General features: G+C 55.4%; 1 protein-coding gene across 4 annotated transcripts in view; it reads right to left on the bottom strand.

Annotated features, from left to right (window-relative positions):
• TXNRD2 (thioredoxin reductase 2) overlaps positions 1-24,614 on the bottom strand; it is a 49,179-nt gene that overhangs the window by 2,891 nt on the left and 21,674 nt on the right. For all 4 annotated transcript variants that reach the window (XM_058656462.1, XM_058656463.1, XM_058656465.1 and 1 more), the window contains exons 9-14: positions 17,610-17,629; positions 16,963-17,054; positions 16,079-16,253; positions 4,557-4,693; positions 2,094-2,189; positions 1,347-1,439 (exon numbers count right to left, since the gene is read on the bottom strand). In XM_058656462.1, the coding sequence (XP_058512445.1) occupies positions 1,347-1,439; positions 2,094-2,189; positions 4,557-4,693; positions 16,079-16,253; positions 16,963-17,054; positions 17,610-17,629 (613 nt within the window). The remainder of the gene's footprint in view (positions 1-1,346; positions 1,440-2,093; positions 2,190-4,556; positions 4,694-16,078; positions 16,254-16,962; positions 17,055-17,609; positions 17,630-24,614) is intronic.

The following is a 24,614-nucleotide window of genomic DNA, read 5'->3' as shown; positions in this document are numbered from 1 at the left end:
TCCATCAGCAACAGAACAGGTGCCAGGCTGCCCAAGTGCCACCAGCCAGTCCTAGCTACATGGCCTGGTAGGTTTCACAGCAGAGCAGGGACCTCCAAACATCAGTTTTGTCCCCCATAAAACCCTCTTCCTCTGGCATGAGTGCCTAGGCTCAGGTCCTAGCAATCTCACACCTTGAGACATGCACAAGTGTGGGCACAGCAGACTGGGTAGGGACACCGTGGGCAGTGGATACTGAGGAGGTGTGGCCTGCTGGGTGGGGGCAGGTCCCCCAGCCTCCCTAGGGCTCCCTAGCGCCCCTGGGCCCCCCTTCTTTCGAGCAAGCAGCAACAGGAAGAGGAGGAGGCAGGCGCCAGGCAGCCGAGGGCCAGGGTAAGCCACGGCCACACCGGAGCTGTGGGACAAGAGCTTTCAGCACCATGAAGGCCAGAGGCGGCGTGCTGGGGGGCAGGGTGGGGACCCCCACATGTGCGGCACAGCCACTGCTAATTAATGCAGCCTCGGAGAACATTGTTCCGGCCAAGACGGGGCTGCAAAGACAACAAACAGAATGGAGTATTTGGCCATTCAACATGTAGAAACTTAAAACAACGTTCTAAAAGCGCCAGGAACATGTGTCCTGGAGCACTTAAGACGGATTCAACAAAAATAGCAAATAGAGTGCCGGGGGGCAGGTCGGCCTGACGGGCAGTCCCACTGATAGAGGGGCTGGGACTCCGGCACTGGGCCTGGGGCTGCCCGGCTCCTCCTACGGTGGTTTTACAGGAGATTGGGCAGCAAGAAGACACCACGCTGAGGTCCTGGCTCCAAGGCCCGGCAGGTCTTCCAGCATGTTCCGCAACCCCGACTCTGCCCAGCCCCCAGTAGGCTGCTACAGGCAGCCTTGCCTGGGCTGCAAGGCCCAAAAGATTCCTGGAAGAGGGTGGGAGGCTGGGCCAGGGCCAGGGTGGGGGGTGTTGCCCATAGGAAGCAGGGACAGGAGGAGGGTGGGGTGGAAGTCAAAGGAAGCCTGGGTGGGAAGGCACCCAGGGAAAGCGTCTGGCACCAGGTGACAGGCGCTGGGCGCCGGACTGGCGGAGACTGGGTCGGGATGAGAAGCTACCTGCAACAGAAGCAGGTGGGGCCGTGCAGGTTGCAGGGAGCTGATGTGGCTTGGGGCCCCTCCCTCTCTTGCACATTGACCACTGGGACGGAAGCAGAATGTCTGCCAACGGCCTTGGCCTTTCCCTTGTGTTGGGAACTGCCTTCCCATGAACCCCTTCTCATTGAGCCCCCATGCCCCGTCCCTCCAGGCACACAACATCCCCTGACCCCAGCTCACAGGGCCCAGCAGCAGCAATTCCTACCTCAATCTGTTCCTGTCCGTGGCGAGCCACCGCCTCTTCCTCAGACAGCCCCACGCAGCCGTACTCCAGGGGAGTGAAGACAGTCGTGGGGACCTGCAAAGCCCACCTGGAGTCAGGTCTGCCCCGTGGCCCCCAGAACTGAAAGTCCGCACAGCACGACACTGAGAGCAGTGATGGCGGCCTGGGCCCTTGACATGCCATGGGCACCATGGGCTCAGTCTTACTCATTGTTCTGGGCCACACTCTTGGTGCTAAACCACATGTATGTTCACATATGTATACAGGAAGACACGTACAGACATGTGCATGGCTGTTTGCACAGCATCTTCCCATACCTCGCCACACATGCACAATCCTCTGAAATATGAGTTAACACAAATGCATCTGTAATATGCACAGGTCCCCATACACATACATGAGCTCACACACCTCTGCACATGCATACACACGAGACCTCATTGTACACACATATATGCACGTGAAGACATGTGCATGAGTGCCTTGAGCATGTGTGCACAGAATACATATGTCCATGTTTCTACATACAAATACATACACATGTGCCATCACGTGCCATATGTGTACACACCACACATGTGTGTAGTCACACACATTCCTGCATGCAAGTATATAGTGCACTCACACGTTCCTACACATACATGCACATGCAAGCACAGGTCCCCCTCACCCCAGGAGAAGGAGCCTGGGTCTTCCCCTGGCTGGACATGGCCCTAGGGGAGGACTCACGTTGCTATAATCCATCAGGTCTGCAGACTGCCCAAACAGCCGCTGCGCCAGAAGCTTCCCCGCCATGATGGCTGTAGGGGTCAGCTCGGGCCGCCCCTGGTGGAAGGAACTCAGGGTTATTTCAGCACCATGCCTGCCATCTTCTCAGCAGGCAGCCTCTGGGTTTGCTTCTTGTCTCTGCCAGGGATGCCCGTGGCTCCAACCCCTTCCCAGAGGAGGAAAGGAGGCCAGCCCTGTTGTTCCCCTCTGAACCCCCTCCTTCACCTCTGTAGGGTGCCCCAGTAGTGATGAAGCTCAGAAGACACCCTAGCTGTGTGAGCAGGAGATCCCAGCTCCTGGGGGAGGGGTAGTGCTCCACAAGCTGGAGGTGCATGGCCCAGCCAGTGTCAAACCCCACAGCAGAATATCATTCTGCCGGAGACCTGTCCATCGTCCCAGGATGTGCCTGCCTCGGGGATGGGGGCGGGGTGGCGGCCTGGGCCTGACTGCCAATCACTTGTGCTAGCAGGAAGTGCAGCTGCTGTTCAACATTCCAGGAATGAGCTGAGATCCACAGAGATAAACTCGGGCACCATGCATTCCACGGTGTGGGGTGGAGGGAAGGCCTGGCTGATGGTGGAAACATCCATGCTCCCCCAGCTCCTCCCCAACCCCCGGTGGTGGCACACAACAGCTCATGGCCTGTCCCTCAGGGGTTTCCCAGTCCCAGTGAGCTGTACAACTGCAGGCAGGGGTGCCTTTCTAATAGATTGCTGTGTATGCACAAGGTTCCTGCACTTACAGTGGGAGCTCCAGGACAGCAGCCTTCCTCCACCCCAGGGGGGCCCTGCTATGGGCTCTGCAGCCCCTGGGGGAGAGCTGGGAGGGAGGCTTCCTGTTGTACAGAGATGTGTGTGGCCCGCTCCTGCCAAGAGTACGGGCAGAAGTCCCGGTGGACAGTACCTGGCAACTGCCCAGCTAAGCGGGGCTGGGGTTTGGCACTTCCCTAGAAAGGGGCTCAGCCTGGAACCAGCCGCAAGCCCCAGGGAGCTGGACCCACTTAGGCCTGCCTTAGAACTGCTGCTACGCATGGCATTTCCTGAGCCTGATGGTGCTGGAGTGGCAGCTGGTGCCTGGTATCCATTAGTGGTGGTCACAGCTGGGTGAGGGGCCTCCTGGGATCCTGGGCAGGGAGTGGGGCTCCAGGAGTTGAGTGGGGACCCAGTAGGAGGCTTGGCAGGGTGCCTGAAGTCTGCTAGAATGGTTACTTGCTGGACAAGATGAGCAGGCCCAGTCTCCCTGCCCTGTTTGCATGTGGGTGCCAAACTCTCTCCAACCCCTTAGCGGGCCTGGGTGTGGCCTGGAAGCAGCAGGGGGCGATAAGGAACGGACAGTCCTTCAGCACTGAGTCCATGTCGCCTCACACCAAGTCCCAAAGACCTCACATTCACACTCCCACTCCCCCAGCCTCACCCTCAGAGTGGGCTTCGGAGTGGGTGGGTAAGGTGGTACTTGCACAGGTGCCCTCGCTGAGCTTGCTGTGTCCTGCAAGTCCTCTGACACCTGTCACTTGGACCTCCTGACCAGGATGCCACAGAAGCTCTGTCCATTCCCACAGTGCCCCTCAAGCCCAGGAAAAGTACCCTGGGATATAGTCGGGGCTCAGTCAGTAGCTGATGACCAAGTGTATCTTCACATGCTGGGGTGGGTGCTCAGGGCTCAGGGCACCCAGATGTGCCTGGGGCATGCATGGGGAGCAGTGGGAGGAGGGATGAGGTCACCATGGCTACTGGGAGCTGGGGGTGGCAGCAAGGACCTTCTCCGGGTGTGGCCACAAACGCTACCTCAGCTGTTCTGAGCCATCAGGTCTATGGCCATGGGAGTTAAGGGCAGTATACCTGCCCAGGAGCTTCTGGCAGGGCTGGGAAAGGCACACTACCAAGCCAGGGGCCCTGCTATTTCCGCCAAGGCCTCACTAGGCAGGGAAGTGGCCAGAAATGCAGGTTCCTGGCTCTTTCTCCAAGTCTCCAGTGGTGCAAGGACATGCAGGAAGAGCCTCAGGGCCCCAGAAAGTAAACTGAAGCCAGAAGGGTGGGATCTGACAGGCTTCTCCCTCCTCAGCCCTATGAGGTGGTGGAGGGACCCCAAAGACTGTGTCCATTTCCAAGAGGCAGCAGTGACTCCCAATCACCCCCATGGTTGAGGCCAAAGCCGGTGTTCCATAGAGCCCTTAGATGGCAGGAAACTTGCTTTTGGTGTTTTTTTTTTTTTCTTCCCTCAAACCACCCCTATGCCCATGCCTGGCCTCCACAGGAGAAGGATGCAAGAAGAGGCTCCTGCACCCATTTCTCCCCAGCAGGTGAGCCCTACCAACACCTGGCCCAGAGCTGGGATGGCAGCACGAAGATGGGATGGCATCCCCAGCACCATGTCCTGCTTTGGGTGGGGTAAAGGTGGGGCATGCTCAGCCTGGGCTGTGTATACCTCTGCCACATCCCCAATGGCGTAGATGTGCGGGACGGAGGTAGCATCGTGGGCGTCCACCAGGATCTTTTGATTTTCAGGATTGGTTTTCACCCCTGCACTCTCCAGGTTCAGGCCCCTGGTTTCTGGAACCCGACCTACGGGAGGAGGAGGCAGAAAGGGAATGGGAAAGTTGCTTTGGGCAGTTGTGACCCTGGTTAGGTTTGAAGTCATTTCCTGGGGCCAACCCATTAATCCGCTGCCTGGGATGCTGGCATCCTCCACTGGGGCGTCTGGCTGTGCTCTCGATTCCTGCTAATGTGTAAGTGTGTGTGTGTGTGTGTGTGTGTGTGTGTGTGTGTGTGTGACTCAGCACTTCAAATACATAAAAGTGAAAGCCAGTATTGTGACACAGTGGTTTGAGACACCAGAGTCCCATGTTGGAGCTTAGGTTCTGGCTGCACTACTTCCCATCCATCTCCCTGCTAGTGCACCTGGGAAAACAGCCCAAGAGAGCCCGAGTGCTTAGCCACCTGCACCCATGTGGGAGACCCAGATGGAGATCCTAGCTCTTGGCTTCAGCCTGGCTCAGCCCTGACGCTTGCCAGGGGCTGCTGTCTGCTGTTTCCCCAAGCATGTTAGTAAGGAGCTGAATCAAGAGTGGAGCAGCTAGGACTCGAACTAGTGCCCATATGGATGCTGGCAGTACAGGTGGGTCTTAACCTGTTACACCACAGACTGACCCTGCCTTGCAGTATCTGAACCACTATAGGGAACACCCTTCCTAGAACACTGGTAATGCCCTAGTGACTACCTTTAGCGCATGCTGGTATTCTAGCTGCCCAAGATGGAATCTGCCTCAAGGGCTGCCTTCTGTCCTGTAGAGAGAGAGCAAGTACTTGCTGACAGGCCAACTGCCTACCATCGGAGGTCTGGGCACAGGGCTCAAGAACCTTCCATAGGCTCCTTCCTCCTCCAGCACCCACCAGTGGCTCTGGTGTTGATGTCAGCAGGAGAAGCAGTGCCTGATTGGGAGCCTGAGGGTGGCAGGCACCACCCAATGTTCTGTGTTGCCCCCTGCTGCTCCTGAGCCAGGACGACCTACAGCCCCAGGCCCCGCCACCACACACAGGCCCTTCCTGGCCACAACCACCTGGACGTTGGGTCCTGTGTGGATGGAAGGGTCTCTGAGATGAAACTGGAAAGGGCACACAGCAAACACTGGATGTGTAGAACACGCTGCCCTTCGTGCATGGATGGGGGAAGCGCACACATGCATATGAGTACAGCTGTGTGCACAGAGTACACATTACCTGTGATGCAGACACACGCATGCCCGTGGACACGACAAGCCAACACACAGTACACGTGATACCCATGCACATATACAAACAACACAGGTATGCACTCACATATACATGCACACACAAACACGAGTGTGTACTCTCACACACAAACACAGGTACACTCACACATACGACTGTGCACGCACATACATGTACACATGTGCACACAGTGCATACTCACATACATGCACACAGGCGCACTCACTCACAAGAATGTGCACTCATGTATACAGGCACACATATGTGTGGCCTACATGCAAACACAGGCACACACTCACACATGTATGCACACACATGCCCACAAATGTAAACTCCATCTGTAAACAAACTGTATGTTGTGTGTGCTCACCTGCACTCCTATGTATGCATGCATGTCCACATGCCTATACATGTGAACACTTGTATATGCAGCAGGCCCTCTGGTCCCACAGATTCAACCAATGATGGACTGAAAACATTTGAAAGAATAACTGCCTGACCCAGACTTTTTTCATTGTCATGATCCCCCAAGCAATACAGAGTAACAACTATTATGTAGCCTTTACATCAGAATAGGTATTTCAGACACCAGAGATGATTTCAAGTATGAGGGGGTGAGTGAGTGTTGGGCCTAATGGCAAAGATGCTGCTTTAAGATGCCCATGTCCCTAACAAGTACCCCAGCTCCATCCCTGCCTCAAGTTTCTGATTCCAGCTTCCTGTTAACACATGCTCCAAGAGGCAGCAGGTAATAGCTTAAGTAGGTGGGTGGCTGCCACCCCAAGGGGGGACCTGGATTAATTTCCTGGCTCCTCACTTTGGCCAGGCCCAGCCCCAGCTGTGGCAGGCAGCTGGGAAATGAACCAGCATTCTCACAAGTCTCTCTCTGCACCTCTCATATAATAAACAAAATAAAATAAAAAATAGTAGCCAGCACTTTGATAACAAATGAAGCCGCCACCTGTGATGCCACCATCCCAAGTCCTGGACTTGAACCTGACGTCAGCAGGTTCAAGTCCTGGATGCTCCACTTTTGATCCAGCCCTCTGTTTGTGGCCTTAAGAAAACAGCGGAAGATGGCCAGATGCTTGGCGTCTCTGTGTCATACCGGAAACCCAGAAGCTCTTGACTACTCCACTTTCGATCCAGCTCTCCGTTAATGCACCCGAGAAAGCAACATCACATGACCCAAGTGCTTGGGTCCCTGCCACCCACATGGGAGACCCGGATGAAGCTCCTTACTCCTGGTTTTGGATCGGCTCAGCTCCAGCAATTGCAGCCATTTGGGGAGTGAACCAGCGGATGGAAGATTTCTCTCTCTCTGTTTCTCCTTTCCTCTTTGTGATTCTGCCTTTTAAATAGCTAAGTTTTTTTTTTCAAATAAAAATAAATAAAGAGAGGCTGTGTATAGTCCATCTACAAATACCAAAAAGGAGTTGAGCACCTCCAGGTTTTGCAGTCAGCAGGCCCTCCCAAACCCCATGATGCTAAGGGAAATTGCATATGCATTTGCAAAAGAAAATAGTGGAAGGTTCCAGAAGAGGGCAGGGCTGTAGCTAGAAACATCTGCTCTGAACACATCTTATGACCTCTTAACTTGTTGAACTACATACATGAACTTTGATATTCAAACAATAAAATTAGGTTAACAAGGGTAAAAAAAATTCCCAGCACCTGCCAGCCACTTAAATCACAGAATTCTGATGGATGGGAAACAGGGCACGTGGAGAGCCAGGAGACTGCCGAAGGCCGGGGTCTACTGTCCAAAGAGCCATTTTGCTTATTTTAGAGAGAGGAGAGGAGAGGTGAGGAGAGGAGAGGGGAGGGAAAGGGAGGGGAGGAGAGGGGAGGGGAGGGGAGGGGAGGGGAGGGGAGGGGAGGGGAGGGGAGGGGAGGGGACACACACAAAGGGAGATGTGTTGATTCACTCCTCAAATAACAGGTTAGCACTGGACCAGGCTGAAGCCAGGAGCTTCTTCTGGGTTCCCCACCTGGGTGCAGGGGCCAAGGACTTAAGTTTTTTCAGGTGCATTAGCAGGGAGCTGGATAGGAAATGGAGTGGTTGGGACTCAAACTGGGACACTGGTGTTGCAGTCAACAGGTTTAACCTGCCATGGCACCCGGCCAGCATACTGATAGGACACCACCACCACCAGCCAAGCAGTCTCTGTTATTCAACGATGCCAGTGACGGGGCAGAGGTTGGAGGTGCCCGGGTCCCAGGCCCAGGACTACTCCTGACTCCGGCTTCTTGTATCAGGCATATCCTGTAGGGCAGTGGCAGCAGCTCAAACTGCCTGGGTTTCTGCCGGCCACGTGGGTGAGTGAGACCGAATCCCAGGTCCAGACGTTTGCAGAGCGGAGCAGCAGAAGGGAGGATTCTTGCTCTCAAATGTTTAATTTTTTTTTTCCCAAGAGGGTATGTGAGACCCTCTCTAATAGTCAATTTGAGTAAAAAAGTCATGCTTTCTTTTTTCTTTTCTTCCTTCCTTCTTTCTTTCTCTCTCTTTCCTTCCTTCTTCTTTCTTTCTTTCTTTCTCTCTCTCTCTCTCTCTCTTTCACATAAGTGCTGGGTTCTGAAACCCACAGAAAACTGTAGGCAGCAGAAATGACCCAGGGGCTGGAGCCTGGAGATACCCTCCCCCAAGGGAACTGGGCTATCACTCCTGGATGGGGTATGTGGGGACAGCACGCACATAGAGGATGACGCATGTACACGTGTCTCCTGGGACTCGCCACGGCAGGGGTGCTGTCCCAAGCAGGCAGGTGGGGTGCCAGTCATCTGCACAGGCCTACTGCAAGCCCTGGGGTGACCGACAGCCTGCTGACCCCCCTGAAGCACGGCGCCTTCCTCTCCACTCTCCGGAATCAGGCCAGGAAGGCACCCCCTTACCACCATAGGAATCTTGAATCCTAGCACGAGACCTGCAGTTTGAACAAGGACACCCCATCACTCTCTCTGGGCAGCCTGGTGGCTACTAGGCAGGGATGGTGACTGGGTGCTTTGGCCACCCCACACTGCCTGCCTTGGCTGGCTTTCAGACCAGGGAGTCCAGAGGGCCTCTGCACCAAGACACACACATTCCTTGCTCAGCTGGTCCTGCTGTCTGTGCAAGGGCCGGAAGAGACAGAGGATGTGGTTGGCCACTGAAGCTCTCCCTGCCTGGAGGGAGAGACCCCTCTGGCCAGGCAGCTCTGAGGGCCCAGGGCCATCTCTGGATGCTGAAAAAAATTGGGTATTCCAGGCAGAGTTCTCTCAGCTCACAGTGGCTTGGATGGGCACAACCCCTGGAGTTCACCAGGCGGCAAATGGGTGGTGCTCACCCTACCCCTGCCCCGTCTCAACATCTGCACCCACGCAGACACAGTGAAAGAGAAGACTTGAGGCTCCAGCTGCTGCTGTTCCTGGAGCCGGGAAGTCAAAACACACAGCTTAGCTAAGCCAAGCTTCTCAAGTTCGCGGGGGGCCGGCTCCAACTTCTGGGGTCTGTGAAGCCATTAGGCACTGGGTGCCGGGCGGGCTGGCACCATTAGGATCAGCCCAGACCCTGGGAGGAGGCTGGCAGTGGGCAGGGCCAGCATGTGCAGCAGGGAACTGGGCTGGCACCATTAGGATCAGCCCAGACCCTGGGAGGAGGCTGGCAGTGGGCAGAGCCAGCATGTGCAGCAGGGAACTGGGCTGGAGCACCCAGAGACAGCAGAGCAGGTGGCCAGTGGACTCCCTCTGACACCCACCCACCAGGCGTTGCCAGCCCACCAAGCGTTCCTTCTGTTCCCATGGTAACCACAGCCTGCAGGGACTGACCAGACCCTCCTCTGAGGTCCCAAAGGAAACAAAGTCTAGCAACGAAGTGACCCATTTCCCCCACCATCACAATCTGGGCTTCTGTATCCAGCTTCCTCCTAATGCCAGCCCTAAGAGGCAGCAGGTGCTGGCTCGGGTAATTGGGCTCCAGCCACCTCACATGGGAGACCGGGTGGATACCAGCTCCTGGCCTCACACCTCCATGGCCTGGCCTGCAGCATCGGCCTGGGCTGCAGCCAGTACCACCTGTCACTGTCCTGAGTATCAGAAGTAACTTGCACATAATGGGAATCAGGAGGGTATTGCAAAGCAGTTCATGAAAAAAAACCAGAATTAAAAACATTTTTAGGGGTCAGCATCATGGTGTATTAGGCTAAGCTTTGCCTGTGGTGTTGGCATCTCACATGGGTGTTGGTTCGTGTCCCAGATGCTCTACTTCCAATTCAGCTCTTGGTTAATGTGTCTGGAAAAGCAGTGAAGATTGCTCAGCTGCTTGGACCCCTGCACCCATGTGAGAGACCTGGAAGAAGCCATTTGGGGAGTGAACCAGTGGATGGATGGAAGATCTCTCTCTCTCTATCTGTAAAATCTGCTTTACAAAATCTAAAACCAAATTTATTTGCAGACCTCTTCATGGTTTCCCAGTCCTACAAGAGCTTATATGCAACAGATGCATGACACTGTCATGTCTACTTTTTTAAAGACTTATTTGAAAGGCAGATTTACAGAGAGAAGGAGTGAGATCTTCCACCTAATGGTTCACTCCCCAACAGGTCACAACAGTCAGGACAAGAGCAAACAGATACCAGGAGTGTCAACCCAAATCTTTCATGTGGGTGCAGGACTTTCCCAGGAGCATTAGCAGGAAGCTGGATCAGAAGTGGAGCAGCCGGGATTCAAACCATTTCCCATACAAGCTGCCGATGTTGCAGACAGCTGCCTTCCTTGCTAAGCCACAGTGTTGACCCTGATATTGTCACATTTTGTGCAAATAATGAGGGGGGGTGTCAAAATTCGGGCTCTGGGCCTGGGTATCTTGGCGCAGTGGGTTAAGCCACTGCTTAGGATGCCTGCACTCCAGCTGGGAGTCCTGGCTCCTCCAATCAGAACTAGCTTCCTGTCATTGTACCTGGGAAGGCAGTGCATGGTGGCCCAAACACCTGGGTTCCTGCCACCCACATGGGACACATGGATACAGTTCCTGTTTTTACCTTTAGCTTGGTGCAGTCCTGGCTGCAGATGGGGCATATGAGGAGTGAACCAGTAGATGGAAGTACACGCTCACTCTCTTTCAAATAAATAAAAACATCTTTTAATAACTAAAATTCTAGCCTTAAACAAATGTTCGCCTTTCTCTCCTTGGTCACTGCTACAAGGACAGTGACACCTGAGTACCTCCCTCTAGGCCCCAGCAGCATTCCTGAGGTATGACAGCCCAGTCCCCGCCAGCCCCAGGACCCTGAAGGGGCAACAGGAGCAGCTCTTGAGCCCCACAAGTCCCTGCAGCAGCTGGGCACGGCCAGCCCTCCCTGCTCACGCTGGCAGTTCCCCCACAGCTGCTGCCGCTGGCCTGGGAGGTCCAGCCAGCAGACCCGTCCAGGAGCCCGGCTCAGGGGGCCAGACGGCAGCAGCCGTCGGTCATTACTACCTGCCCTGCTGGGCACTGGGAGGCACCGGCCCCTTTCATCCCAGGAGCAGGAACACGGGCACGCCCCTCTCCCTGATTTCATGCCTGCTGGGAGCACATGTTCTCACCAGCGGAGGACAATCCGCGTAATGAGGTCAGATTTAAGCACTAGCAGCAGCAGGGGCGGGGGAAATTGGGGGGCTGTGGGCCAGATGCACACAGACAGGCTACTCAGGGAGTAGCAAGAGGGGAGAGGTATGGGAGTGTCCCCACCCTACCCTTGACCCATGCACAGCTTCATGCACACACATGCATGGGTCTACATGGCAGCCCTGGCCACTCGAAGTTACACAGTCCCTGGGCACCAGCCACTCCTCCTTCCCCCATCTCCTGTTTATTTTTGTTTGAATGGCCCCTTTTTTGATAAGGTCCCCCCTCAGGGGGTGCTGGTGCAAGGCACCTGCCATGTTGGCCTTGGGTCCCAGCCAGGGGCTAGCTGCTCACTGCAACCTACGAGACCCAGCAGATTACCCTGCTGGCATCTGCCTCTCTCTTCAAGATTCATTTATTTTTATTTGAAAGGCAGATCTACAGAGAGGAGAAACCATCTGCTGGTTCATTCCCCAAATGGCTACAATGGTTGGAGCCGATCTGAAGCCAGGCTGTCAGGAGCTTCTTTTGGGTCTCCCATGCAGGAATAGGGTCCCAAGGCTTTGGGCCATCTTCCACTGCTTTCCTAGGCCATAGGCAGGGAGCTGGATGGAAGCAGAGCCGCTGGGACTAGAACTGGTGCCCATAAGATGCTGGCACTGCAGGTGGAGGATTAGCTGGCTGAGCCACGGCATCATTCCTTCTCCGTGCAGCACAGGGGCTGCCAGTAGCCAACATCTCTTACCAGTGTGACTGCAAGTGGGGACCTGCGTGTTTGCAAATGTAGCTCTTAAGGTCAACCCTTGCTCTTACCACGGTTTGGGAAGATGCATGTTCCAACTGGGGTGGCCACGGTCACCCTGGCAATTCATATAAAAGTGGCTTTCTGTCAGGCTGCAGAATCTAGGTAGCAGAATTCAGGTACCTGGGCAGTAACCACTTATCTTGAGAACATAAGGTGTTTTTAATTGGCTTCCACTAAGCTCTACCCATAAACACAGACTCCAACTCCGTAAGAAGAATCAGCCCCCGGGGTGGGCATTTAGCTTAGCCAGTTAAGATGCCACTTCAGATGTCCCAAGGTCTCACAAAGAGGTGCTTGGGTTCAACCTGAGCTTGTAGCACCTGACTCCGGCTTCCTGCTAACACAACTGCTAGTTGCTGCAACCTGGGAGGCAACAAGTGACGGCGCAGGCGCTTGGGCCCCTGCCATCCCACACGAGAGGCTCAGGTGGCGTTCCCGGCTCCTGGCTTCAGCCCAGCCCAGCCCAGCCTGGGTTGTTGTGCGCGTCTGTGGGATGAACCAGCGCACAGCAGGTGTCTCTCCTTATCTGTCTCTACAGTCCAGTTCTGCCTCTCAAAAAAAAAAAAAAAGCGAGGTGTGGGGGTGGAGTGTGTGGTAGCCCAATGGCTATCAGGTCACACTGGTCAAGCGGGGTCAGATGCCACAGGAACCAATGTGTTGGGGACTCCGGTAAGGCCTGGCAGAGATTTTTGCATTTGGCTATTGCACAGTGCAGGGACCACGTAGCGGAGCAACGAAGGCACCCCAAACCCGCCTCCAACCAGCACAGAATTCAGGCCACAACTGGTTAATTCGGCGATGGGCCGCCTGGGCGCACACGCACCCGGCTCAGCTGGCTCAGCTAGCAGGCTGCCTGTCCTCACTCAGCGCTGTAATCGGCACATCTGCAGACAGGAAATCCACCTCCCCAAGTTCCCAGTCTATTATCTGAGACACCTGGTGTGGGCGGGTGATTCACAGACAAACAATGAAGGGGGGGGGCCCTGCACAGCAATTAACTGCTTTAACTGCTAATGTGCTTAATCCGCCACGTGGAGATCAAGGCGGGCGCAGTGCAGGGCAGAGCTGCAGCACCCCCCCCCCAGTCGTGCTGCACTTCCAAGCTGCAGGACCCATGCCCACCGCCATGCCAGTGGCCACTGTCCCAAGGGAGAAGGAGCAGCAAGCAGGACAAAGTTAATGGCTACACCCTGGGTGGGGTGTGTGTGTGCGCAGGTTTAAGAGGGGCCTCTGGCCCCTTTTCTGTACCTGAATTCAGCCCTTGCCGCTGGAGGATAGTGGAAGTGCGATGCCAGCAGGGCAGTCCACCCCCACCCCTAGGCTCGCGGAGGAGGGGGATAAGCCTTCATGGCCAGTGGAAATGAAGCTGGCTCGGGTGCAGAGTGGGAGAAGCCCAGACCCTGCTGACAGACGGAAGGACAGGGTTCCTGGGTGTTAACCAAACCTGGTTGGAGCGAACTGAGCTGTGGCATCCTCACATGCCCACACAGCCAAGCCTTCCCCCTTCCCTCCCCCTCCTCTCCCAGGGCAAGTCAGGAGCCGCCTTGCAAAGGCGAGGTCAGAGGCCACTGGCTACACCCCCAGCATCCATCAGGCCTGGCTGGGATGCTGGGGGGTGGGGGGAGCAGGGATTGCCTTTTTTGAAAATCGGAAGTGGACTTGGCTGGGAGTGGGAGATGGGGTTGGGGAGGAGTCAGAAGCAGGAGCACTGGGGTACAGTCAGAATGACCCCAGGGTTCTGGGGTCCACTGGACTCACAGGGAGGGGCCGGGGGCTGGGCTGAGCACAGGGTTCTGGGGTCCACTGGACTCACAGGGAGGGGCCGGGGGCTGGGCTGAGCACAGAGATCCTAGAGAACAGGAAACCTGGGGGGAACACAAGCCCTTGGTGACTTCCACCCCCAAGATGCAGGCTCGTGGGCAGTTAGGAAAAGTGGCAGCCGCCACCCGAAAGCAATCCTGAGCTGGGCAAGGATGTCTGAGAAGGGCCAACACCACAATACCTGGAATGACAGCCCACAGCATCCACGTGGGAGCCCACGCACAGCAGTTACCCCGTCCCGCCCCTCTGTCTCAGGCTCCAGGCCACCCCCCGCTCAGCTTCCCTCACCCGGGCTCAGGCCCAGGCACTGGGCAGTGGCCTCCTGCCACGTGAACACTCTCCACTCTTCCTCCCCCAAGCCCTGAGCCCTGCCCCCTCCCGGGGGACTGCAGTGGAAGGGGTCAGTGTTAGCATGTGATAGCCAGCAGAATCCCAAAGTACCCCCTGGGCAGTGTCAGGTGCTGTCAGAAGACAATGGCCTTCAGAAAAAAAAAAATCTGCCATCATTTGTCTGTGTCAAAAGCGGCTAGCTCGAGCATACACCCACGTTCATGGCAAGATGACGCGTAACAGCCAAAAAGCAAAGCAACCCAAGCGTCCATCAGCCTATGAACGAACAATGAAACGCAAAGTCCTCCAGGCTTACAATGAGAGAGACATTCGGCCCAAGAGGCTACAGCCACGGAATGAACCGTGAGACTGTCATGTTGCAAGAGTTGCCCGGACACAGGGAGAAGCAGTCACTGGGGGATGCCACTCAGACAGGGCATCTAAACCCTAGGATTCACACAGCAGACCAAGAGACTGGTGGGGCCCTGGGGGTTAGGCAGGGACACAGAAAGTCAGTGAGGGATGGGATGAGAGTTCCAGTTGGGGAAGATGGACAGCGCCACTGGCACTTAAACTAAAACAGAAGCCAGTGCTGAGGCACAGCATCCTAAGCCTCCGCCTGTGGCGCTGACATCCCATATGGATGTCGGTTTTGAGTCCCATCTGCTCCACTTCCCATCCAGCTCCCTGCTAAGGCACCTGGGAAAAGCACCAGAAGATGGCCCAACTGCTACCCACATGGGAGACCAAGATGGAGTTACACGCTACTGGCTTCAGCCTGGCCAAACCCTGACCATTGCAGCCACTCGAGTGGAGACCTTCTGTCACTCCTCTCTCTCTCTCTCTGTAACTGTGTCTTTATCTTTCTTTCTTTTTAAGATCTATTTATTTTTATTGGAAAGGCAGATTTACAGAGAGGAGGAAAGATGGAAAGACCGTCTGTCCGTTGGCTCACTCCCCAGGTGGCCACAATGGCCAGAGCTGAGCCGATCTGATCGCAGGAGCCAGGAGGTTCTTCTGGGTCTCCCATGCGAGTGCAGGGTTCCGAGGCTTTGGGCCATCCTGCACTGCTCTCCTAGGCCACAGGCAGGGAGCTGGATGGGAAGTGGAGCAGCCAGGACATTAACTAACACTCACATGGGATCCCAGCATTTATAAGGTGAGGATTTAACCACTAGGCTACCATATCAGGCCCAACTTGATCTTTCAAATAAATAAGTCTACAGGTCCAGCACTGGGGTGTAGAACATTCCATATGGGCACTGGTTTGAGTCTCGGCTTTGGAAAATGGCCCAAGTGCTTGGACTCCTGCATCCACGTGAAACACTCAGAGATGCCAAATGGCCACTGGAGCCAGCTGGGGAGTGAACCAGCACATGGAAGATCTCTCTGTCTTCACCCCCCCCACCACCTCTGTAAATGTCCTTCTAATTAAACAAGTCTTTAAAAAAAATATGAACATAGTAATTTCATGTTATTTATATAAGGAGTTCCTAAGAAGTTTGCACATTTTAAAAAAAGCTATTCAGATTTCAAAAATTTGTTCACAGAAGAAACTTAGCTTTCAATTCCACTTTTACATGAACTTAACAAAAATACTCCCCTATAGTATTACCATATTTTTGTAAGATTCACTTATATTTGAAAGAGAGACAGAGTGAGTGACATGATGCCTCCTTACCTATGGCCCACAGGATGGTGTCAAAGATGCCCGTGCCCTCCCTGCCAGAGGTGTGGTCGTCCCAGGTAACCTGGAGCCGGCCGTCTGGGAGTCTTGCCACCCGGGATGGGGTACAGCCCCTCAGGAACTGGGTGCCATGAGAAGCCATGTGGTCCGTGACCAAGGATGCCATTTGCTGCAAAGTCAACAGAGGGCACTGTGAGGGTCCGAAGCAGATGTTCTGCCGCCCTCCCAGCTTCCAGGCCCAGGGCCTTGGTCAGCAACACATGTCCTGCAGCTCCTCTGTAGAGCTGTCTACTCCAGGGGTTCTGCCTTGACGCCCCTCACCATTCCCTGGACCCCACTATAGGTGGGAGATGCCATTCTCCCTTCCTGGACCACAAGACCCCATGTGTCTACCCTGCCCCAAGCCCTGGCTGCACAGAGTCAGGGGGGGTCTGTGCAGGTGGGCTGTGGGTGGGTCACAGGGCACTCTGCTCTGCCCAGTACTGGCCCACGATGGGCTGGGTGGGAGTTGCCCAAGGGCCTGCCCAATCCTCTCTAGGACCCTGTATGCCACCAGGTAACTGCTGTAGAGGCAAGGCAGGGCAGGGCAGTGGTGACCTGGGCAGCCTCTGCCAGGCAGGAAGGTTCTGGTGGCACTGGACACCTGACCAGTGACAACCTCGGATTCAGCCACTTTCACAGGGCACTGTTCCTCAAAGAGAGGCCAGCCACCCCATGCAGTGCACCTGTGTGGGTGCTGCAAGGTGGTACCTATGACGGCAGCCCCTGGACAGTAGGGCTGGTGGGCTGCAGGGAGTGCGGCCCCTGGTGGTGGGGGAAGGCTGCAGACAGGCGTGGGGGTGGGGTGGGGTGGGGGGAGCTGCACAGGAGCTGCTCACCTGGTCAAAGCCGCGGAGGGGGATACTGCGGATCATGATGGTGGTGTCCAGTCCCAGTCCAGTGAGGAAGCCTGCACACTCTAGGGCAACGTCTGCAGGCCTGAGGCTAAGGAACACCAAGCAGGCCAAGGCTTCCCAGGCATTACGAGGGCCACAGCCCCCCCTCCACTCCCTCCACAGGGAGCCCTAAAGACCCCCACCCGTATGCCTCCGTGGCCTGGGGGTGGCAGAGTGGTGCGGACTCTGCTTCTTCCCCGCCTCCCCTGCCCCGGGGTCAGGGTCGTCTGCCCAGGGCTTCCTGGGGGTGTTCACTTAGTGATGGAGAATCCCCGGCTGGACTCCAGGAGGAAGCAGCCAGTGTTGCAGGGTCTTTCATTTCCCCTGGACATGACCCTGCTGACCCTCACCACCCCAGCCCCCTCTCCTGGCCCACCCCCGAGGGCTGGCTCCTCCTGAAGGAATTAAGCTGGATCGTGGCCACTCCCATGGGACGCCCTCCAGCTGCCCAGTGTGTGGCTCAGGAAGAGCCTTCTGGAAAGCCACAGCCACAGAAGGGTCAGCCTCAAAGCACCCCCACTGAGGCCCTGGCCAGCAGAGTTGGGAGGGCTGGGGAACATCCAGGTCCTGGGACCGTCGGCAAAGGATACAGCTGGCCCCAACCACCAACCTGTTAGAGAAAGGGACAGAGACAGAGGAGCAGGTGAGGGCCTGGACTGAGTGCAGGAGCTGGGGTCGTGAGCCCAGGGGCCATGACAAGACTCTCAGGTGCACAGTCAGCTACTGAGCGCTGAGTCCTGCTGTGCAGACAGCCCCAAGGCACAAAGCCCACTTCCCAGGGGCTCCAGTGGGGAACCATGACACAGCCAAGGATGAGCGCTAAGGAACCAGCAATGGCCTGGTGCAGAAGGGTGCGTTGTCTGCGATATGGTACACCTGTCCCTGGGAAAGGCCACAGGGTTCTGAGGTCTCAGAACAGATATGGAGGGGGCTCTGCCCTACGTGGAAAGCGAGACCCGAGGGTCCATTGTGCCCTGGCCTCGGCAGGACAGCCCACTCAGGGAAAGGGGCTGAGGGCATAATGGGCCGCAGCACCCATGGGAAATTTTTGCTCAAGTCCTTTTCTGTTATTCAGTTCCACCCTATAGATGTGTAGTCTCACACTGGTGTACACACACACACACACACACACACACACAGATGTAATCACATGAACATATGCACACACACATCTGCATGTGAGTAGTCCTTGCACACACCCACTCACATGTAAGCATATACACAGTAGCTACAGTTACATGCTAAGCGTGTAACATTCACAAGGCATGCACATACATTCACACAAGTACACACATAAGCACATGTGTCACTATGTGTGTAAGGAGCAGCTACTTAGGGACACGTGGTACCTGGGCACGTCCACCCACACAGGCACATGCATGCGCGCACACATATGCAAGCTGACACAGAACAGGAACTCCCAGCGGGGGTGGCTGCCCGTGGGTGGGCTCGGCTGCTCACCCCTCCAGTCTTTGAACAAGAGGAGGTGATGTAAGGACGGCTAAGCCTGGTGTCAGCACTAATCCCGGCAGGTACTAATGATATAATTCCATTTCAAACAGCACTGGATCCCCTGGAATACTCCGGCAGGGGCCCTGAGGGGAGTGTCTGCCAACAGGGCTTCCTCTCAGGAGCCGGGGACACAACTGTGCCAGGCCTACGTCAGAGCCAGCAGACCCAGAGTCCTGATGACTGGCTAGCCCTAGGTTCCCCCAGCTGCAGTAAGGGAGGAGCATGGGGGCAACCCTGGCACGGATCTGTGGGGACCCAAATTCTGGGTCTTCCATGTGGGTGCAGGAGCCCAAGCACTCAGGTGTATTCACAGGAAGCTGGATCAGACGTGGAGTGGCCAGGACTCGAACTGGTAACCATATGGGATTAAGAAAAAAGAAAAGCATAAGGAATTAAGAGGGGAAGCCACGTCGTACCAAGGTAACTGTGTAAAAGCACAGCTGAGTTAGAACATAAACGCCTAAGAATGTAGATGCGTGAAAACATAACTGTCCCGCTTGGTGGCAACTGGCGTCTCCTTATCCTGGACTGCGTGAAGCCTTTGGGAGCTGGCCTGGCGGTTCCCCGGACCCTCCTGCCACCTTGCAGAGCACACAGCAACCCACTGTCCAAATTTAGGTCATACAAGCTGTGGGGAGCAGAGGTCTTGTATACCAAAGCCCCCTTCCTAAGAAGCCTTCTCAGCCTCTTATGCCTCTCCCCTCCACCCTCCAAGGCTAGCCCCGGAGAGTCACTTTGGGTCTACTCTTGTCTGAGTAAGGATTTTTATCAGATGCCTTAGGGTTTGCATGCCACCCATCCCTGCACAATGCTATTGAGAAGGATGGGATTTGAAGGTTCCCTTAGACAAGAGGACCTAAAGGACCTGGAAGACAGGCCATGGCGGCCAACCATGCTCACCCCAGGGCAGGGTGTGTGGGGTGGGGGACACAGTGGTCAGCAGAGGTGTCGTGGGGGCGCTGAGCCACCTGTAGAGGCATAGAGATCAATCGTGGCAGGCCACGGAGGACCAGGGCCTTGGACCTGCAAATGGCACGTGTCACTGCACTCCAAAGCCTGGCCATGGGGAGGAAGTCACCGCCCTCACCCCATGAGAAGTTCCATGGCCAGTCCTCTCGGCACAGCCCCCTCCTGCCCACTGCCAACAGGCCAGATCCACTCTGTGCCTTTTGGGTGTGCAAGCATTTTTTTTTTTTCTGCCAAGGCATAACTGCCGTGGGATTAGCCTAATCACAGGGCAGGCTTTCGTGTTCAAAATCAGAAATGGGAGGGTGGACGGGATGGGGGAAAGGAAGTGGAAACAAAAGCATTAATTCAGGGCCCTTGAAGCCCAGGCTTAGGGAGCTCTCCTCCTGGCTCTTGAGCTCCAAGGCTCCCTGATCCACTCTCCAAGGACGACACCCACACAGAGCGAGGGCAAGCAAGTGGCTGCCAGGAGGCACCTGGCCCCCTTGGCAGCAGCTGCCAGCAAAGGAAATGCCAGCTGGGCTGGGGGCAACATAGGGAGCCCACACAGGGGGAGGGGGATGCCCCTGGACATCTCCACACCAGTGGGACCCCTCCCTGCCCGACACCCCTGTGTGCAGGTCAACACGTCCCGACCTCACATTACCTTCCAGCCTCAGGGACAGGTATGGGGAGGTTGGTGGGGAGGGCAGAGGGTTAGGGCGGAATCCTATGGAGGGAGGCAGAAGCAGAGGGGAGGGGGGAGAATGTGGAAGCAGCCGCTCCAGTTCTCCCTCAGGGAAAATGCAGTTTCCTCCCTCTTGGTGTTTATAAGAGAGAGAAAAGAGGAAGCACTGGCCAGCTTCCTGCTAAGAGCCAGACAGGGGGCCACCCTCTGCATCCCTGAAGCCTGGAGAGGGGCAAGGTCAGCCCCAGGTTCTACCACCCTCCTGGGAGATCTGGACAGAGAGCAGCAACCCCCAGGGCCTGGTTGTTTCCCGGAAGCAGCAAACCTGTTCAGAGCCCCGGAAGAGACAGTCGCAGAGAGGGGTGGGAAGGAAGAGCTGCCCCAAGGTGGCCAGGGTCTCACTTGAGTCTGTCTTTTCCCCCATGTGAAAGCTGCAGAGTGAGAAAGCTGCCTCTCCTCGCAGCAGCAAAGGCACCACCTGGGAGGCCAGGGCAGGGGGAGGATGGGATCCTGGTAAGGGGGTGGAGCTAACATCAGGACCCTGCTGGGGTGCGGAGGGCTTCCTGGTGGGGCGAGGGGTGGGATGCACACCACAGCTCAGCTCTGTGGGCTCCCTGGGGGTTGCTGGTTCCTACTGCTGGTTCCTCCTCGCTGACCCTCAGTGTGTTTTCTTTAAGGAGACAACTCCCAACCCTTCTTCCCTGCCACATCCCCTCTACCTGCTCTGCTCAGCCCCTTGGGACCCCCTCTCCAGCCCTGCTGCCCCGGCTTCCAGGGGATCCTGGTACTCTTTGATGTTCTTCCCAGGGGTCCCTGTCCCTCTCCCTGCAACCTCTCCTGGACCCCACCCCCATCACCTCCAGAGAAGCCATGGCAAAGGCAGTGGACAGCAGCACAGACCAGAGACCAAATCAGTGCTGATGGTACCACCAGAACTGGCCAGGTTTCCACACTCTCCCAGGCTGGGAGCACTGCTCCCTGACGCCGCCCCAAATCCATGGCAGTGGTTCTGCGCATCCTGCATGCCCATCCCGCTGCTAGCCGGGAGGGTCTGTCACCTGCTCAGGTCCTGCTCAGGTTGACCCAGCTGCTCATCAGAGGTTCAGTCACAGCAGGATGCCCTGTTCTGTTCCCATCCAGGAGCTGTGGGCTTGGCCACCCAGCTCTGCCTACTGTCCAGGCTCGCCAGGCTTGGATGCCGGAGGTGGAGGTAGGAGCAGGTCATGGTGCTGGCTGGCCCGAGCTGACGGGGGAAGGCCTTGTGGGAGGAACCCTAGATCTGACCTGAACCTACTGGTCACCTGCTGTTCCACACAGAAGCAGCTGAGAAGGACCCTGGAGTGGTGGGGAGGGAGGCTGGGCTGAGGTGGCCCATCCCTGGGTCCAGGCACCCTGGGCACCCTCGCCTGCCAACCAGCCCCATTCTCCTGAATGACAAGGAGGCGGTGGCCAAGCCGAGCTGTCCCCATCAGGCCCCTGGGGTAGGGGCAGGCTAGTGGGGAGGGGCATTGGAGGGCCAAGGAGGGCGGCCTCAGGGTCCGTATTAATTTCAGCTCCATTTTTAAAGGCGAGTTAAAATAAACACGGGGAATATTTATAAGGCAAATAAATCTGGCAGAAACAGCCCCTCCAAGTGTGAGGGGAGGCCTCCCCCTCGGCCCGACCCAAGCTGATAAAATACAGAAATGCTACCGTAGACCCTGCGGGCTTATTTTGACTGCACAGAGGAATGTAACATGTAAACACTGACTCCCATATTACACTGTTACAACTTGCATTAGCAGCCTCCGACAAAAGGCGCATTTCACAGCCGCATCGTCCGGGGGGATCTATCTCCAGCTTAATTTTTTTTTTGAAAAAAAAAAAAACCATTTCCTCACATAAATCATGCTCAGAACGAAACGGGTGACTGATACATTGCAAGCGCTTTTTGTCCCCCCCCCCCAAACAATAACATACCTAGATTCCTTCTAAATGAAAAGAACTTTAAAAAAAAATTCTTTTCTTTTAAATTCTAAATATTTTTTACTTTCTGAAGAAAATCAACACTGCATTTTTCTCTCCTGATCAAAATACATAGGGTAGTGTCTTCCCGGCCAAGCCAGATAACCCCAAGCACATGCATGCTCGGGTCAGCAGCCGTCCCCAAACCCTCCACTGGCCAGGGTCCATCCCAGGCAGCACAGGGAACCCAGGGCCTCCTTCCCAGCTCGTGGGATGGGCAGCCTTTGACAAGAAATATGCATGAGCAGCATTTGGAAAATACTGCCTTTGGTGACAGGCAAGAAAATGACCCAAGTTCAAGGGCCTCCTCGTCTTGGAGAGAGGTGCCAGGTGGGAGGCCAGCTTCCATGGGTGGGTGGTAGTTGGGCATAACACATTCAAAGCCATTTCATCACAGGTTCAAAAGCCAGAGCTTTGGGGCCAGTGTCACGGTCTAGCAAGTTCAGCTTCCACCTATAGGGCTGGCATCCCAAATGGTCCTGGTTGGAGTCCTGACTGCGCAACTTCCTATCCAGTACCCTGCTAATGCACAGGGGAAAGCAGCGGATGATGGCTCAAGTGTTTGGGCCCCTGCAACCCCTAGAAGAAGCTCCTGGGCCTATCACGGTTGCCTAGGAGCTAAAGTCCTCATCTTGCATGCACTGGGATCCAATATGGATACTGATTCGTGTCATGGCTGCTCCACTTAAGACGCAGCTCCCTGCTTGTGGCCTGGGAGAATAGTGGAGGACAGCCCAAAGCCTTGGGACCCTGCACCCACATGGGAGACCTGGAAGAGGCTCCAGGCTTCTGGCTTAAGATCGGCTCAGCTCTGGCCACTGTGGCCACTTGGGAAGTGAATCAGCATATGGAAGATCTTTTTCTCTGTCTCTCCTTTTCGCTGCAAATCTTCCTTTCCATTAAAAAATAATTTCATCTTAAAAAAAAAAAACCAAAATAAGATAAAACAAAAAATAAAATAAGAAGAAGCTCCCAGCTTCTGGCTTCAGAACAGTCCAGCTTGGGCTGTTTGCGGCCATTTGGACACTGAACCACAGAACAGCACATCTCTGCCACTCAAATAAAAGTAACCTTTAAGAGAGAGAGAGAGAGAGAGAGAACGCCTTATGGGGAAGTCAGAAAGCATGTCCGAATTCCATGCATGAAAAACAATGTGATAGAATGTTTGAGAGGATGAGAAAAATAAGCCGCTGCCCGTGGGCAAAGTCGGAGGCCAGACGTGGGACCCCAGGTGGGCGCGCTCCTTTCTGCTGGGCTCAGCTGTCTGCATGGGCAACAAAGGAGAAAACCCAACTGTGGAAATCCTAACACAAAATCCAGGGGCTTTTGCGGGGGGTAGCTTCTCTCAGAGGGCGGCGGGTAGGGAAATTTTTCAGAACATGTAATAAATCTAAAAGCCATTAAGTATAAAGAGAGATTTAAGTTACATCTAAAAAAAAAAAAAGGGGGGGAAGCCATTTGTACATCACGCAAGTTAAAAGACATGAGAAGCTGAGAAAATCTGTCCCACAAATGACAGGGGATCATGTACAGCACGCAGGACAGCTGGGAGATAGGACAGAGATAAGGAGAGGCGAGGAGGAGGAGGAGGAGGAGCGGGGCCAAGGACCACACTGACGACACACACTCTTATTTTCAAAGGAGGCCAGAACACACCAGTTAACATCAGAATGTGTGTGGAAAGATCAGAGCAGAAAAGGAGTTTGCTTTGCTGTTTAAAAAAAAAAAAAACACAGAGGACAGCACCGTGGCGTGGGAGGCTAAGCCTCTATTTGCATCACTGGCAGCCCATAGCAATGCTGGTTTAAGCCTCAGCTGCTCTGCTTCCCATCCAGCTCCCCAATTGTGGCCTGGGAAAGCAGTCGAGGACGGCCCACAGCCTTGGGACCCTGCACCCGTGTGGGAACCTGGAAGAGGCTCCTGGCTCTTGGCTTTGGATCAGCTCAGCTCCGGCCTTGGCCGTGGCTTGGGAAGTGAACCAGTGGCTGGACGATCTCTCTCTCTCTCCTTTAACTCTAGCTTCCAAGCAAAGGTAAAGAAATGTTTTTAAAAACACGCTTTTTTGTTTGTGTAATCCACAAGCCCTTGCTTCCTAGCACACATTTCCAATGAACTTTCTGAAGACCCTTTGAACGTGAATCACACGGGACAGAGAGTTCAAAGCTGAAAGGAAGAGAGAGGAGGAACCCCAAAAGGAAGACATGAAGGCGAGAAGGGATCACTGTGACAACACACACAGGTGCGTGCACACACACACGGGCACGTGCACACACATGGGCATGCACACACACACGGGCACGTGCACACACGGGCACGTGCACACACAGGCACGCACGCACAGACAGGCACGCGCACACACACGGGCACGCGCACACACGGGCACGCACACACACGGGCACGCGCACACACATGCACACACGGGCACACACACGGGCACACACGGGCA

The sequence above is a fragment of the Ochotona princeps genome, chromosome 29 (genome assembly GCF_030435755.1).
Source record: "Ochotona princeps isolate mOchPri1 chromosome 29, mOchPri1.hap1, whole genome shotgun sequence".
NCBI classification, from domain to species: domain Eukaryota; kingdom Metazoa; phylum Chordata; class Mammalia; order Lagomorpha; family Ochotonidae; genus Ochotona; species Ochotona princeps.
The sequence above is the reverse complement of the archived record's forward strand: the minus strand, read 5'-3'. Positions and strand labels throughout refer to the sequence as shown.